Source organism: Herpailurus yagouaroundi, unplaced genomic scaffold (genome assembly GCF_014898765.1).
Source record: "Herpailurus yagouaroundi ecotype Mexico unplaced genomic scaffold, PumYag 202, whole genome shotgun sequence".
NCBI lineage: Eukaryota > Metazoa > Chordata > Mammalia > Carnivora > Felidae > Herpailurus > Herpailurus yagouaroundi.
Genome location: NW_024412433.1, coordinates 9,406,762 through 9,425,125, shown reverse-complemented (window position 1 = coordinate 9,425,125; position 18,364 = coordinate 9,406,762). Strand labels below are relative to the sequence as shown.

The window sequence follows — 18,364 nt, the reverse complement described above, 5'->3', positions numbered from 1 at the left end:
AGTCCAAAGAACACGGCATGTGACTCATGGTGGGCACTTAAAAACCTGTTATTTTATCATAATCATTTTGGGAGCTGTATTAGTCTGCTAGGGCCGCCATAACAAAATACCACAAGTTGGGTGGCTTCAACAACAGAAATTTATTTTCTCATAGTTTTGAAGGGTAGAAGCCAAGATCAAAGGCTTGGTGGGTTTGGTTTCTCCTGAGGCCTCTCTCCTGGGCTTGCCATGGCCACCTTCTCACTGTGGCCCCTTGTGGTCTTTCTTCTGAAAGTGCACATCCCCATTGTCTCTTCCTCTTCTTATAAGGATGTCAGTCATGGGACACCTGGGTGGCTCAGTCAGGTAAGCGTCCGACTCTTGATTTCAGCTCAGGTCATAATCAGTTCATGAGTTGGAGCCCCGTGTCGGGCTCTGTGCTGACAGCATGGAGCCTGCTTGGGATTTTCTGTCTCCCTTTCTCTCTCTTTCTCTCTCTCTGATCCTTCCCAATTGTGCGCGCGCTCTCTCTCTCTCTCTCTGTCTCTCTCTCAAAATAAATAAACATTAAAAAATATATATATATCAATCATATTGGATTAGGACCCACTCATAAGATCTCATTTACCTGTTTAACCTTTACCCTTTCAAAGGCCCTGTCCCCAAATACAACTACACTGGGGGTTAGGGCTGCAGCATAGGAATATCAAAGGGACACAGTTCAGTCCATAACAGAAGGTGAGGAAGGTTTGCACAAAGTACCTCCAATTGTGATATATTTAATAATTATATTTAATTCCCAGAAACACACGTACTTTAGTGAGTCTTTTTTGACTCCCAGATAGGGGCTGAGAAGGGAATAGATGGAAATATTCAGTAGCAGGTGTTCATCTTACAAACAAGAAGAAAGAAACCATAAGGAAGAGGGAAACACGACATGTGGAGAGAGCCTGAGGGGGGCACACAAGTAAAACCAGGAAGTGGCCCCTTCCCGAGTGGTTGGACCCTACCTGGGGCTGCATTTGCAGAAGCAGTAATACAGAATGGGTGAGGAACAAGAGGAAATACAGCTAGTAGCTGCTGTTGACAGAGAGGTGAGAGAGAGAAAGAGAGAAGGAGACTGTGTTTCTGATAAGTAAATGTTTATGTCATCGAGAGAGAAACTGTCAGTTTCTCTGGGTCCATACTGTGCCATCATTCCGTGCCAGGGGCACATGTAGAGCTACCGCTAACTAGACCTCCAGGAAACTTGGGGAAATTTTAAGTTTTCTGCCAGTGGATTACTATCTTGTTACCAGAAGTAAAAGCAAAAGCATCTTCGAGTTGTAAATAGTAATTTTATGGAGAAGCAGATTGTGAGTTAGCGGCATGTGCATCCCGAGACGGGCTCCGTGAAGCGGGGCCGTAGACACCTGGGCCTTCTGCCTGCTCGGTCACTTTTCCTGCCCTTATCCGGGAAGGTTTTGGAGAGATTCTATTCTTTTTTCTGGGCATTGTTCCAGAAGATAATATTGTGCTAATACAAAGGTAAAAAAAAAAAAAAAAGCAATTGCAGTTGTGTTCAAACCTTCTTTTTTTTTTTTTTTTTTTTTTTTTTGCTTTGATCTTACTGTTTATAGAGTACTTTGGATTTCTTTGAGATTTTTAGCACGCCCATCTGGCAAACACACTCACTGTTTTGGGGTCAGGCCTCTGCAAAGCGTGTGTTAGAACTGACTGGCGTGGCCCTGCCTCACACTGTCTTTCTGCACTTGGGGATGAGGCCACCATCTCCAGCCTGAGAAAATTGCGGGTTTCATCGAGTTCTCCGACGAGCGCTGCAAGAATGGATCTGCGCTGCTTCTAAACCTGGGGAGCTGCGTCTGTGTTTTTAACCTCTTACGGAAACACATTCCAGCGATGATTTTATAGAATAGAAACACAAAACCGTATCTGGTGCTCTGCTAAGCACATTTACATGTACCATTTCATTTTAATCCTCCCAGAAGTTGTGATGGATATGAGCAAGCAGGCAGAGACTATGAGACCTGCCCAAGGTCACCCTGGTACTAAATCTCAGCACTGGAATGTCCCTCTGGGTCCAAAATAGCTGCTTGAACACCCTTGAAACCCCATTTGTGCCTTCACGGTGTAGGACCACAGTCAGTCAGTGACGTCCCATCCACTTTGCTGTGACATGTTTTATCCTCCTATTGCTGCCTTTTTTTTTTTTTTAATTAAGGAATTTCTAAGACCAACGTGGGGTTTGAACTCATGACCTCGAGATCAAGAGTCACATGCTCTACCAACTGAGCCAGCCAGGTTCCCTATCCTCTTACTGCTTATATGACTTGTTCTTCCGGTATCATAAGTATGTGCGATTTTGCCCCTGTTTTCTTTTGGAAAGATTTTTATCATTAGCATGTGTAGTTTTCTTGCATATCCTCCTGCTTTTGTGCAAAATCTTGTGGAAGTTTTGCTTTCAGAAAATCTTCCTAATGTTGTATAGTGTCTGGGGTATAAATGCCCAAGTTTTTATGCATGGTAAGGAGGAAATTACAGTCGTCATGAATTCTGTAGGACCTCCAATTTGCTTTATTGTAATAGAATGTTTTTCTAGAAAGAATATTGCTTAAAGCTGCATTTCTGGATCTCAAAACTTAGGAGGAGGAAACAAAACTAATAGCTACAACCTCTATAGTGAGTTATCAAGTTAAAATAATAGCTTCTAATGAGTCAGAATCTGGAATTCTGATTCCAGGATTTCAGTGTGAAAATAAGGATGATATTAAAAACATGTATAATCAAAAAATAAATCCAGAGAACACACTAGTGGCTGCCAGAGGGGAAGAGGGTGAAGGGATGGGTGAAATAGGTGAAGGGGATTAAGAGGTAAAAAAAACTTCCAGTATTGGTGCGCCTGGGTGGCTCAGTCAGTTATGTGCCTGACTCTTGATTTCGGCTCACGGTTTTGTGGGTTCAAGCCCCACATTGGGCTCTGTGCTGACAGTGCAGAGCCTGCTTGGGACTCTCCCTCTGTCTCTCTCTCTGCCCCTCCCCCACAGCGCTGTCTTTGTCTCTCTCTAAATAAATAAATAAACTTAAAAAAATAATAATAAAAAGAAAAATACGTCCAGTGTTAAAATAAATGAGTCACAGAGATGAAAAGCACAGCATAGGGAATATAGTCAATAATATTGAACTATCGTTGCATGGTGACAGATGGTAACAGCACTCGATGAGCATTGCATAACATACAAAATTGTGCTGTGTTTTGCACCTAAAACTGATATAACATTGGATGTCAACTTCCTTTCAATAATAAATAATAATAAAAAGCATGCATAATCGTGCTCAGTGTGATACTATCCCTGGTCCCTGTACCATTTTCTAAATGAAAATGGTATTTAAAAAAATTTTTTTTAATGTTTATTTATTTTTGAGAGAGAGAGAGAGACAGAGCTTGAGCAGGAGAGGCAGAGAGAGGGAGACACCCCGCTTATCAAGGTATGATTTTTAAAAAAAATTTTTAAGTTTATTTATTTATTTTGAGAGAGACAGAGTGAATGGGGGAAGAGTAGAGAGGGGGGGTGCGAGACAGAGAATTCCAAGGAGGCTCCACGCTGCCAGTGCAGAGCCCAATGCGGGGCTCAAACCCGCAAAACTGTAAGATCATGACCTGAGCCAAAACCAAGAGTCAGACGCTTAACCAACTGAGCCACCCAGGTGCCCCAATGTATGCTTTTAATATAGTAAAAATCACCCTGTATAGGTTTCATGACCTTGACAAATGAAATACCAGCGCCATAGTAAAGATAGAGAATATCTTTATCAACCCATGATTTCCCTCATGCCCCTTTCTGGTCACATTCCCCTCTCCCATCCCCATCCCTTTAGTACCACTCATCTGATTTCTGTTTTGCCTTTTCCAACATGTCCTAAATGGGATTAGACAGTCTGTAGCCTTTTATGTCCAGCTTCTTTCACTTAACATAATTCTTTTGAGATTCAACCATGTGATTGCACATATCAGCAGTTCCTTTTATTGCTGAGTAATATTTAGTCATATGGATGTATTTATCCATCATAAAATGATAGATATTTTGGTTGTTTCCAAGTTAGAGCTGTTACAGATAAAGTTGCTTTAAACATTTCCATGTTTCCAAGTTTTTTATATTTAGAGTCATATTTATCAATCTTCTCTTTCCTGACTTTTGGGTTTTTTAAATTTTTATTTATTTTTAATTTTTTTAAATGTTTATTTTTGAGAGAGAGAGAGAGAGAGGCACACACACAGAGAATGAGCAGAGGAGGGGCAGAGAGAGGGAGACAGAATCCCAAGCAGGCTCAAGGCTCTGAGCTGTCAGCACAGAATCCCATACGGGTCTCAAGCCCATGAGCTGTGAAATCTTGACCCGAGCCGAAGTCAGATGCTTAACCAACTGAGCCACCCAGGTGCCCCTGGTTTTTGGGTTTTTAACATAGTTGGAAAGATAATAAAGAAATTTACCGGGTTTCCTTTTAGTACTTTTATGGTCTCATTTTTAGCATGTAGATCTTTGATCTGTTTGGAGTTTATCTTGGTCGTTAGGCATAAATCAATTTTTTTTTTTCTCCAAATGGCCACTCAGTTGTCCCCAGATTCCTAAATCAATCTTTTTAATCTGATTTAGGAAACTGTTTTATAATTATTTTTAATTATTTATAATTTCTAATTTAATACAAATATTTTAATTTATTACAGTTATTTGTGTTTATCACTGCTATTCAATTAAAGCTAAAAATTAAGACCCTATTTTTCTTTAAAATTTATTTATTTATAATCTCTACACCCAATGTGGGGCTTGAACTCACAACCCTGAGATTAAGAGTCACGAGTTCCACCAACTGAGCCAGCCAGACGCCCTTAAAACTTATTTTTCTTTAAACTTTCAAATACAAACCTAGTAAATTCAAATATAAATCAAGTAATTATGAATGAAAATTAAAAACACTGAGTTCCATTATCCTTTGATAAACATTTAATGAGCTACTTAGCAGTTAACAAATTATAATCTCTTAAACGTTTAAGTACTATTTACAAACTTAATCAGATTATCTTAGAAATTATTAATTAAAGCCATGGAACTTATAAATTTAATAAAATTAAGTTCTCTTAAATGTAAATACCATTTGCAACTTAATTAAATCATCTTAAGCATTTCAAACTATACCACAAATTTAATGTCTTTTATTTTCTCAAGCATTTCTAAATTCTAAAGAGACATAATTACAAATCTAACAAAATCAAGCCAACTGTTTGAAAAACTGTAATGAAACAAATGTAAAAATATAGATCAAACTCTTTTAAACTTTTAGATATCTTAAAATCATGATAAACTTAATAGATATTCCTAAGTTTAAATATTGACTACCAACTCAATCATTTATATTATCCTATATATTTAAATTAAATTAAGAAATATATATATATCAGATTCTGTATAGCATTGTAATCATCTTAAGAATACACTAAGTACAGCTTCTAGTTAAAAAACTGTTATATACCTTCCCTCCCTCGGGCAACACCACTAAAATGACAATTACAGGGTTTTCCTAAAGCATAAACCCACAAAGACAAAGAGAATAGGAAAGGCAACAATTTTGCGCGCTAGAAGTTGGATGACCTACTAGAAGCTGATTTAACAGCCCTGACAAAGCTAAAATCTAAGCTCGTGGTGGGCAAGTGGAGAAGCCATCAGATTTGTACCCCAGAGTCTCAGAGCAGCAAAGCTCAAGAATGGGTAGGAGTGTTTGTTTGTTTGTTTTTAATGTTTATTTATTTTTGACAGAGAGAGAGACAAAGCATGAGCAGGGGAAGGGCAGAGAGAGAGGGAGACACAGAATCCGAAGCAGGCTCCAGGCTCTGAGCTGTCAGCACAGAGCCCGACGCGGGGCTCAAACTCATAGACCGCGAGATCATGACCTGAGCCGAAGTCGGACGCTCAACCGACTGAGCCCCCCAGGTGTCCCAGGAATGGGTTCTTTTGAAAGCAAGGGTAAAGAAGGACCTGGCAACAGTAGGAATGATTGGAATTCTGTTTGAGATGTTACAACCACCTTCTTCATATCCTCCCCTCCTGTGCACAACCAACAACAGTTTTGCTTCACCCCCCAGAAGACTGGAAGTTTGGTCTCTGGAGGAGTATGTATGTATGTATGTACTCTGGAGGAGTATGTATGGCCTCAGGCCCCCAGGCCACTGGGACAGAGGGACTCAGTGTTAAATATGGCAAGAGATTAAATGAAAATCCAAATACTGATTTAGGAGACTCACTCTGACTCTCCCAAGGCTCAGGAGGGAAAAAACTAGAAGATTCTTCCCTGGAGAATCAGACCAGGCCAAGTAACGAGATAAAAAGGTATTAATAGTCAGGATCCTCCAACCAGAGAGCCCCAGCAGGTCACCCTATAAAGAAGTCTTCCTCTGAACAAGCCCTGCTCCAATGCCAGAACTTCCGATCAGCTTCCTAGCACCCCACTCCTGAATACCCATGCACATCTAAGAATTATCAGGCTTTTGAGGAAAGGCAAATCAAATCATCAATACCACCATGAACAACAAAATCCAGGAAATATAATTTTGGAAAAAGTAAAGAATGCACACAGACAGAGCAAAATACTTATCAGTAATGTTCCCAGCAGGATAAGAAGAGGTTTTGTATCCATGAAACAAGAATAGAACACAATAAAAAAGTAGCATTCAGAAAAAGTTAAACACCTTTTAAAAAATAAAAAATATGATAGGAAAAAAATGAAAAACTCAACAGAAGGGTTGGAATATAAAATTGAGGAAATCTCCTAGAGAAAAAGAACCAAAGATAAGAGATGGAAAACAGGGAAAAAATAAAAGAATTAGACCAGGACATCCAATACCTGAAAAAAAGGAATTCCTGAGAAACACTGTACAAGAAAATGTCCTAAACCTGAAGTGTACCCAAATTAAAAGCTCTTACTGAGTGCCCTACATAATGAATGATTAAAGATTCGTATCAGTGATCTCAAGCAAGGTCCACTGAGGAGACAGAAACCATACTGTTATTTTACCAAGGACAATTTATTATAAAGAATTGTTAATGAATAGAAGACGGTTAACAACTTAAAAGGAGCAAAAGGGGGCAAAAACCCATGCACAAATGTTTACAGAAACTTTATCCATAAGAGCCAGAAACTGAAAACAACTCAGAAGCCCAAGCATGAGAGCAGCAGCTTGGAAGAAAATCCAGAAGCTACAAGGAAGTAGGGGTGAATCTGAGACGTTTACAGCCCTCCCAAAGTAGAAATCAAAAGGAAGCCGGCTCTACAGAACTGCAAAGCCAGCTGAAGAGTTCAGTACTGTATTGCTGTTATCACCATGTTCTTGATGTCATGGAGGACGATATTCTGAGTCAGACGTTGAAAATCTCATTCAAAGAATGATCCAGAAGACTCAGATTCTGAATACGGGGGAGTTTCAGGAATACCTTCATTTGTTTATTCCACTTATATTTTCCTTTTTAAAGTATACACACGGGCAATACAACTTTATTATATGTAGCAAAATACAGAGACCCCTGGGTGGTTCAGTTGGTTAAGCGACCGACTCTAGATCTCAGCTCAGGTCATGATCTCACGGTTCATGAGATCAAGCCCCACATCAGGCACTGTGCTGCCAGTGTGGAGCCTGCTTAGGATTCTCTCTCTCCCTCTGTCTCTTCTTCTCCCCTGCTTATGTGCATGCACTCTCTCTTTTTCTCTCTCAAAAATAAATATTTAAAAAATTAATAAAAATAAAAATTAAAAAATACATATATTGTGTCAATATAATCTATAAAATTAATGAAGTAATTCAAATGCTAAGAAAAACATAATAAAGTACATGTCTAGTGAAGAACAAAAGAGACTTTCAATAAATGTAAGTGATTAAAAAAACATTGTACTTCGATTTTTTTTGGACAGAGCTATTTCTACATGACACATAAAATAATACCGTGGCATACAATGGCTGGTGTATTCAATCTGATGAAATATGGTATTATTTCACATAAACACATCCAACGGAAAAGAGGTTCCCAACACAGTGACAGTGCTCTGGCTCCTCCTCTCCACAACTTATGGCTTCTGTGTCCTCCAGATGACAGCTGTCATCTCAACCTGGCTCCCCTCTTAGTCACAAAATGGCTACAGTAACTCCAGCAGTCACATCAAAGCACAATGGCCGGTGTCCAAAAAGGGGATGTGTTTCTCTGTATAAGTGATAAAATCTTCTGGAAGCTTCTGCTGACTTCTGGTGTCTCACTGGCCAAAATTTTATCACATGCCCATGCCCATACCAATCACTGGTGAGGGTATGGAGGGAACTACCGGAAATGACTTAGACCAATCATGTCCTGCCTTCTGGAGCTAGAGATGAGGCCTGCAATCTGTGCATAAGCTATGCAGAAGAGAGAGTTTGCTGGACAAGTCAGGGCTCCTCTAGAAAAGGCAGGTGGGTGGCAACCAACAAAGACTGCTATCAATTCCTAATCACATTCATCGTGTTTGAAATTTACTACTTAAAAAAATTTTTAATGTTTATTTTTGAAAGACACACACACACACACACACACACACACACACACACACACAGAGCAAGTGGGGGAGGGGCAGAGATAGAGGGAGACGCAGAATCCGAAGCAGGCTCCAGGCTCTGAGCTGTCAGCACAGAGCCCGATGCAGAGCTTGAATTCACCAACCGTGATATGACCTGAGCTGAAGTCTGGTGCTTAACAGACTGAGCCACCCAGGTGCCCCTGAAATTTACTAATTTGATTCTCCAAGGGCAACTTCGTTTGTGAATTCTTGAAGGAAAGAACTATTTCAACACAATCCTTGTTAATTTCAGTTTATTCCATTCTTTTTTTTTTTTTAATTTTTTTTTCAACGGTTTTTTAATTTATTTTTGGGACAGAGAGAGACAGAGCATGAATGGGGGAGGGGCAGAGAGAGACGGAGACACAGAATGGGAAACAGGCTCCAGGCTCTGAGCCATCAGCCCAGAGCCCGACGCGGGGCTCGAACTCACAGACCGTGAGATCGTGACCTGGCTGAAGTCGGACGCTTAACCGACTGCGCCACCCAGGCGCCCCAGTTTATTCCATTCTTATTTCAACCTCAGACTCCTCTCCATTTTAAATAATGTTGCTTTTATTCCTAAGGTGTTAATTCCTAGTGATTACTACCATCCCAGAGTGAAAATTTGGATGGCTGAAAATCTAAGTTTCACTGTGTTTATACAAATTGAACCAAACATAGAGGAACACATATTTGATGTTGTAAATTTGCCCCCAAAACATATCAGAATTATGGGCTATTTTAAATAAGGTGAAATAAAATAAACTATCTTCATAGTTCATCTAAAAAAATAACACCTTTCTACCTTCTGGAAAACCAGTGCTTTGTGAGTTTTTGAGTGGTATTGAAAGGTAAAGTTACATGTGGAGTTTACCTAGCAGTCCTAACTTCTCCATTTCTCAGTAGGCTGTTCAGATAACAAAATCCTTCTTCACCTAATAACAGATCTGATTCCCAAGCTCTCCATGACACAGAATCTCAAACCCCACTCTGTGAAATCCCCTAATTATACATGATGTCCAAAGCAGGGAGAAACTTGATCTGTTAGAATAACAATAGTCTGCAAGACAAAGCAGAGACAGCCCTGTGCTCACTTACAAAACTATTTCCTAGACAGACGCTGAAAAAGATTTGGAATCTCCCACTGGCTGTGTGGTATCTGGCAAGTTACTCTAACCCTTCCTAAGTAACTTTGTTTTTAACTAGATAGATGACAGATAGATGATTCTTCTTAATTATGCTGTTGAAGAGCCACAGCAAAGGGCATGCAATTCTTAATGATTACTGAAGATTAAAAAAAAATCGAACATCAGGTCAGAGTGAAAAACTGAAATAAATTATGTCTTGTGAAGAATCCGATCAGGAAAGCAAACCTCGCTGAATGAGAGCGAATATTGTTAGCTAGTTGATGAGAAAGAAGATGTTTGGGATTTGGGGCTGAGTTGGTTTCTATGGATATGAAGGACTGACCAGCAGGTGAACAAGAGGAGAAGGGAGAAAGAGGCAAGGACCCACCTCTATGGGGCACACTCCATATCTGGCATCGGGCTGGGGGCTTTGGATTTCTCCCATGTCATCCCTCCAAGAGTCATCACCATTATTTCCATTTTGGAGATGAGGAAACCGAGGCCCAAAAAGATGAAGACATTTGCCCAAGGTATCTGATAGAAAACAAGGTTGAAACCCAGACCCATCTAATCGCAGAGTCTCTGCTTTTCTCCCATTAGTAGGATTTCTCAGCCAGTGTAGTGGTGGGAGCACAGTCTCAACCCTGGGGGAGGGCGGAGGTGTGCATTGTCCAAATATACTCAGATGCTGAGGTGCCCAGCTGGGTCCACTTTTTTTCCCGTGTCCCCTCAAGGGCTGCCTAGTGAGTTGCTGTCCCAGTGTGGAAAGGACCTAATGTTTAGGGGCCTTCACCAGATGAACGACAAATGCCTCCTCATCTTGCCTTCGTAACCGGTGAAGGAGAGATGCCAGGGGGTTAATGAGAAATCTTTGACCTCTCTTTTCAAAGTAAGCTCAGGGGCACGTGGGTGGCTCCTTCGGTTGAGCGTCCGACTCTTGATTTCAGCTCAGGTCATGATCTCGCGGTTCATGAGAACATGACAGGCTCACAGTGCAGAGCCTGCTTGGGGTTCTCTCTCTCCCTCTCTCTGCCCTGTCCCCCCTGCTTTCCCTCTCTCTCAAAATAAATAAGCATTAAAACAACAACGACAACAAAGTAAGCTCAATGTCCAAGTTTATAATACAAAGATATACTGGAAATATATAGAAGTCTAAAAACATGCTATATATAAATTAAAATGTCAAAGAATTCTGCCAGCGATCACGTGTTTTCTACTAAGATATCAAATCCTGGTGCGTATCCTCTGAGGAGGCTGCCTGCCCATCCTTCCTGGAGCGGGTATGAGGCCCTGTACGAGAAGGAGACCGGGCGACACCAGAAGATTCCCCGAGCCTCAGAAACGGATGCGAGTTATCTCAGCTGTCCACGGTGGGTTTCTCCATTCATAAAAAGACAGTCGTGTACTGCTCACAGGCAGTCGGGAGATTCGGGGGACCCGGGGAGAGGACAGTGAAGCCCATGTGACAGCCATATCTCAACTTGCAAAAACCAGCCTAAGCCCCTCAGCAGCTTTTCTTGCATGTTCGTTAACAAAACATGCACGGTTAATAAGAACAAGATGCTTAAAACAATATTTATAGGCTTGAACATTTTCAAAATAGAGTTAAATACGTGACAATAGCTATGTATGAATATATGAGCTAAAATGAGCTGATGAGCTAATATCTAGCTAGTAAGTAGCAATCAGTTCACAAATATTTGGGGATACCTCATAGCTCCGCTCCCTTCAAACTCCATCTGGCATGTTATATTTGCTCCCACTCTGATGTTCCTTCCCTCTGCATGTATAAATACTTTCCTTTCAATATTTGGATTAGTGGTGTATACACTTGTGAGCCTTTTAACAAATCATCATTAGCATTGTTCTGTGTTATTTTTTCACATAATATTTTATTGGCTGTGAAATATTCCATCATCTAAATGTGCCATCATTATTTAATTAGTCCCAGCTGGCAAACCGTTAAGTCAGTTCTGATTTTTCATTGTCGTAATTAACCTATGGCAAACACATGAAAAATGCTATACACATTTTCTGGCAAATTCCTCAGGATAACTTCTTTTTTTTAAAAAAAGTTATTTATTTATTTTGAGAGCGAGAGAGAGAGAGAGAGGCAGGGAGGGCAGAGAGAGGGGGAAAGAGAGAGAATCTCAAGCAGGCTCCACACTGTCAATGCAGAGCCCATTGTGGGACTCAGGCTCAAGAACCATGAGATCATGACCTGAGCCAAAATCAAGACTTGGACACTTAATCAACCGAGCCACCCAGGTGCCCCAACAAAGGATACATTCTTAACAAGTAGAATGTTTGGGTCAAAAGGCATGAATGGCCTTTTGATAGGTATTTGCCAAACCAATTCACGCCTCTCTCAATGATTATTAAGGGCTTTATTCTTCCTTTGTCACTTAAAAAAAGAAAAAAGGAAAGGAAAGGGAAGGAAAGGAAACCTTTACCAATCTGAAAGACAATAAGTGGTAGAAAATATCTACCAGAATTTTCTGTTTTAATAAGTGCAACATTTGGAACATAAGCGAGTCTTGACAGAGCTAAGTAGTGATTCTGAATATTAGCTTTTTATGTACTGCCCTGTAGAGATGACCCAATGACTGTAGGATAAAGGTCATACTTGAAGAAAGCTTCGGGCCTCAGAACAAACCCTATGTTTATGAGTTCGAAGGGAGGAGGCTTGGACTCTGGGTCTAACCAGTCGTCTTTCTTTAGGCTAGTGTTACATTCTCAGTAATTCACTTCAGATACGTCAGAGGAGCCGTAGGATGCTGATCTGTGCGCAAGTTGACTTGAGTTTGTGCCCTGAGGCTTCTCCCTCTAAAGGCCATTATTGGCAAGCACTTCAAATGTGGCCTTCTAAATCAGTACCAGAGGGTTGATGAATTAGTATACTAAATGTTGGAAATAATTTTTCACTGATGAAACAAATGAGTAACAAGCAAGATACGAGGCTGATAAATAAGATTGAACAAGTGTCTCTCTGCCTTTCTTAATGTTTTGTTATCGGGGCGCCTGGGTGGCTCCGTCGATTAAGCATCTGACTTCGGCTCAGGTCATGATCTTTCGGTTCGGTGAGGTCGAGTCCTGCGTGGGGTCTCTGTGCTGACAGCTCGGATCCTGGAGCCTGCTTCGGATTCTGTGTCTTTACCTCTCTCTCTGCCCCTCCCCCACTCGTGCTCTGTCTCTCTTGCTCTCAAAACTAAATAACACATAAAAAAAATAAGTAAATGTTTTGTTATTTATTTATTTTACTTTAATTCCGGAGTAGTTAACACACACTGTTATATTCATAGCAGGAGTACAATACAGTGATTCAACAACTCTATGCATCTCTCCGCCTTTTTTTGAACAATGTTAAGAAGTAAGCTTGGTCGTATAACATTGCTGGAGTAGTGATTGGTCTAGAACTCCATCTGTTCCCGAATTGTCCACCTAACTAAGGATTTGGTTGTGTGATCTGGCTAGAACTGTGGCTGATTATGTCATTGTAACATAGGTGTGCTTGTAGCAGAGAGAAACTTTCCCGTGAAGGTTCCCGCACAGTGCCCCAGTGGTTGGCGAGGACGGGACTCCACTGACCTTCCAGAAACGTAGTTTGGACTTTTGTGCCTGCTTGGTGACATGGCAGAATTCAATCTGAGACTCGCTTTCCTTGTAACATACCTCCTGGTGGTATGGCCACAGGGAGAGACAACCCACCACTTCTTTTTTTTTTTTTTCTTAATGTTTATTTATTTTTGAGAGAGAGAGAGAGAGAGACGGAGAACAAGCAGGGGAGGGGCAGAGAGAGACAGAGTCACAGAATCTGAAACAGGCTCCAGGCTCTGAGCCGTCAGCCCCGAGCCGCCGGGGCTCAAACTCACCAGCTGCGAGTTCATGACCTGAGCTGAAGTCAGACGCTTAACCCACTGAGCCACCCAGGCGCCCCAAGACTTTAGAGTTTTGTAACGTACACATTCTTTCCCCCTTATCTATAGCAATCAGCACAACATCCAAATGAACAGTAACCCTTTAAAGGACCTACCTGCTGTTGGGCAGGGTGCTAGGTAGGGTGGCATAGCACATCTCCATGTTCCTGAGAGATAGCAGTTACCCTTCAGATATCAGGGAAGGGGAGACAGGTGGGAGATGAGCCTCAGGAGATGATAGGACACAGGGAGGCAGCTCTAGAAGGAGAGGAAAGCTGGCTGAAGCCCAGGCCTGTAAGCAAGGGGGCAAGGAGTAAGAAGCAAGGAGAAGGTCTGGCACTTCAAAGGCTGGGGGTGGGGGTGGGGGTGGGGGGGGTGGTTCCAGAACAACCAAGAAGGGCCAAAGAACTAGTAGGGATGTGAGTTCTCTAGGAACTCTTCGAGAGTGTCTTTTGCTCACAGTGGCCCAAAAAAGGTACACCAAGACTTGTGAGGACCTCAGGGAACAATGGGTGGGTGGGGATAGGGGAGAGGAAATAAATAAAGGGAGGCCCCGTAGCAAGCTTTACCTGCTTTAGCAATTTTGCCTTGGGCAGAGTCTTCCTGCCCGCAATTTTAACCTCATGTCGTCGCAATGCTAGGGAGAGAGGAAGCCAACCAGTTTCTCCGCACTGTCTCCTAACCCATCTCTTCCCCCAAAGCCCTCATCTAAGTGTAGAAAGAAGCTGGTTTGTTTGGTGGAAGTTTTACGATCTCAATTAACTACCGAGTTCCATGACAGGTTGAAAACCGTGAGATAAATTGAATAAGCTTCACGGGGCTCCTCATTAGGGCCAAGGGCTGACACTGCCATGAAATCAACATAGAACTTAGGTGGGGTTCGTAACCAGGGAAATGAGGTTTGCTTCAAACAAACCACCATGCTCGTAGAAGACAAATGGACTATGGGCAGATCCATTACCAAGAAGTGTCCTGGTTACGTAATGACACTTACACACATCAAACAAAGCACAATGGTGCTTTCCCCAGCCCTGGCCGTGTAACTGTCCTTTCTCTATGAGTAAAATATCCACTCATCCCGTCTGCCCCGTAGACAGGAAGGGAGGCAGAGAGTGGAGCGGAGCAATTACTTTGGAACCGGCTCCCCAAGTTAGAGGATCTCTCTACTCAGAGATCCTCAAGAGACAGATAGCCATCTGGGTCTGTGTGGTTTAACATCCACTGACTTCACAGATTTTTCTTTTTTCAATTTTTTTAATGCTTATTTTTGAGAGAGAGAGTGTGAGCAGGGTAGGGGCAGAGAGAGAAGAAGACACAGAATCTGAAGCAGGCTCCAGGCTCTAAGCTGCCAGCACAGAGCCGGAAGTGAGGCTCGAACTTACGAACTGTGAGGTCATGACCTGAGCCGGAGTTGGACGCTTAACCGACTGAGCCCCCACCAGCGCCCCGACTTGATAGATTTTTAAGATGCCTTCTAGCACTTTGATTTTGTGACCCTGATCTCTAAGGGAAATGTGAGATGCACAGACCTCCTTTCTAATTTGATGTGATGCTAGATTGCAAAGTCATAGCTGATGTTGGACACACAGCCTTATGTGCCTACTGCCACGAGTTTTCAAAATCCCAGACCGAAGTGTAGCTGTTGGTATTGAGATCGGCTTTAATTTCTCTCCCCTTCTATCCAATCACAGGTAATCTTTAGATGGTGGAAGATCTCTCTGAGGAGTGAGCATCGATCAGCAAAGCCTGGAGAAGCAAAAGACACTCACGAAGAGTTCCTAGAGAACTCCCACCTCCAAGGTCAGAAAGGGAGCACATTGTATATACTTACTGCTAAGTTCTCTTTACAATAGTGATAGATTTTCTTGCAGAAATATCCAACATATCATCATTTGAACTATTGATATGTAATTATGTACTTAAAGACAGAAAATTGTTAACATACCTTGAAATTTCTCTTGGGAAAAATCCCCCAAGTGTTTAAGGTTCTATAGGTTAACGTGTTCATTCCACTAATAATCTCAAATTGCGTAAATGTAATTTTTTGCTGTATCATTTAATTATAATAGGTTTCCTTTAGTTAAAAATGAATTAAAAGCTTATGTGAAAATGTAATCAAATTCTCAAATCCTTGAATGTTTATGCATTTTGCATTTAAAATTGCTACCATTTTTTTTCATTTTTCAGTTTTATTTTTTACATTTTTATTAATGATTTATTTTTTATTTTTTAATTTTTTTTTAACGTTTATTTATTTTTGAGACAGAGAGAGACAGAGCATGAAGGGGGGAGGGGCAGAGAGAGAAGGAGACACAGAATCGGAAGCAGGCTCCAGGCTCTGAGCCATCAGCCCAGAGCCTGACGTGGGGCTCGAACTCACGGACCGTAAGATCGTGACCTGAGCTGAAGTTGGACGCTTAACCGACTGCGCCACCCAGGCGCCCCAATGATTTATTTTTTAATTTGCATCCAGGTTAGTTAGCATATGGTGCAACAATGTTTTTAGGAGTAGATTCCTTAATGCCTCTTACCTATTTAGCCCATCCCCCCTCCTACAACCCCTCTAGCAACCCTCTGTTTGTTCTCTATGTTTAAGAGTCTCTTCTGTTTTGTCCCCCTCCCTGTTTTTATATTATTTTTGCTTCCTTTCCGTTATGTTCATCTGTTTTGTCTCTTAAAGTCCTCATATGAGTGAAGTCATATGATAGTTGTCTTTCTCTAATTTCGCTTAGCATAATACCCTCTAGTTCCATCCACGTAGTTGCAAATGGCAAGATTTCAATCTTTTTGATTGCCGAGTAATACTTCATCATATATATATATACCACACCTTCTTTATCCATTCATCCATTGATGGACATTTGGGCTCTTTCCATACTTCATCTATCGTCGATAGTGCTGCTATGAACATTGAGGTGTATGTGCCCCTTCAAAACAGCACACCTGTATCTCTTGCTACCATTTTTTTAAATATCAAAGTTTGCTTCAAGAAATAACCTTGGGGTGCCTGGGTGGCTCAGTCAGTTGAGTGTCCAACTTCGGCTCAGGTGATGATCTCACAGCCCTTGAATTTGAGCCCTGCGTTGGGCTCACTGCTGTCAGTGCAGAGCCTTCTTCGGATCCTCTGTCTCCCTCTCTCTCTGCCTCCCCCCCCCCCCAATAAATAAACATTAAAAAAAGAAAAAAAAAGAAAAGAAAAAGAAATAGCCTTAATTAGGTAGCATGTGGACTAAATAGAAATTGCCCTGAGTTTCCCCTTTGCTGTTTTGCTTTTCACAGTATGAAAATTTCAAATACAAATCAAACAATGGTTTTTAACAAACTCTCATGTACCCATAACCTGGCTTCAATAATACTCAAAATATAGCCAACCTCTACACAAAGCCACTGTTCCCACTGAATTCGTTTGCAGCAAATCTCAATTGTTACGTCATTTTATCCCAAACTACTTGAGTAGGTGTCTTTAAAAAGGATTCCTTTTAACTAAACTCCCTAATAATAATTTCCTTTAATTATAAAAATTTAAAGCTAGAAGGCATTATAGAGATTTTTATTTCATTAGGAGTTAATATCAAGGACCTTTTACATATGCATTCTCATTTTATTGTTACAATATCCTTGTGAAATCACGAGTATTATCCCCATTTCACGGACGAGACTCAGAATGCTATGGTTTTCCAGGGCTCCACAGCTAACCTCAGACATTGCCAGGACTAAGCACTGAGAGCCAAAAAAGTCAAGTATATCAATCTTATTTTTAAAGACACCTTCTGGGTGGATCTTTGATAATCAACCCTCTTAAAGATATTCTATATTTAAATTATAACGTGTAAGAGTTGTTGTTTTAGACAGAGAGTAGGTTTTGTCTTGTTTTGTTTCGTTAAATCTTTGAAAGTCTGGATTGATTGCCTTCAATTTCTGATATTGCATACATCTTTCTTTGTTAACCTCTTTACAGCAGGTATTTATAAAATGCATTAGTGGTTTAAAAAGAATCATGTTGGGGAAAGACTGTCCACTTTTTTTTTAAATTTCTTTCTTTTTTTTAATGTTAATTTATTTTTGAGAGAGAGAGAGAGAGAGAGAGAGAGAGAGAGAGAGAGACAGAGCACGAGCAGGGGAGGAGAAGCAAGAGAGAGGGAAACACAGAATCCGAAGTAGGCTCCAGACTCTGAGCTGTCAGCACAGAGACTGATGCAGGTCTGGAACTCGCTAACTGTGAGATTATGACCTGAGCCGAAGTCAGCTGCTTAACCAACTGAGCCACCCAGGCGCCACCCCAGACTGGTAATTTTAAGACGGTTTTTCAAGCTCAGGGACCATGTCTTATTAATCATTACCTTTTCTTTTTTACATTAAAAAAAAAGTTTATTTTTGAGAGAGAGAGAGAGACAGAGCATGAGCAGGGGAGGGGCAGAAAGAGAGGGAGACAGAATCCGAAGCAGCCTCCAGGCTCTGAGCTATCAGCACCAAGCCCAACTTGGGGCTGGAACCCAAATGCCAAGAGATCATGACCTGAGCCAAAGTCGGACACCCAACTGACTGAGCCACCCAGGCATCCCTCTCAAGATCTTTAATCACACCTGCAGAGGCCCTTTTGCCATATAAGGTCACATATTCACAGCTTCTGGAGATGAGGATACAGGGCATCTTTGGCAGGGCCATTATGCTGCCTACCACAGTGATATGTGTCACAATCTAAATTGCAAAATAAAAAACATTGCCGAACGT

General features: G+C 41.3%; 1 protein-coding gene across 3 annotated transcripts in view; it reads left to right on the top strand.

Annotated features, from left to right (window-relative positions):
• The window catches only part of FBXO36 (F-box protein 36), a 90,457-nt gene that overhangs the window by 42,381 nt on the left and 29,712 nt on the right, over positions 1 to 18,364 (top strand). For all 3 annotated transcript variants that reach the window (XM_040450787.1, XM_040450788.1, XM_040450789.1), the window contains exon 2: positions 15,325 to 15,433. In XM_040450787.1, the coding sequence (XP_040306721.1) occupies positions 15,325 to 15,433 (109 nt within the window). The remainder of the gene's footprint in view (positions 1 to 15,324; positions 15,434 to 18,364) is intronic.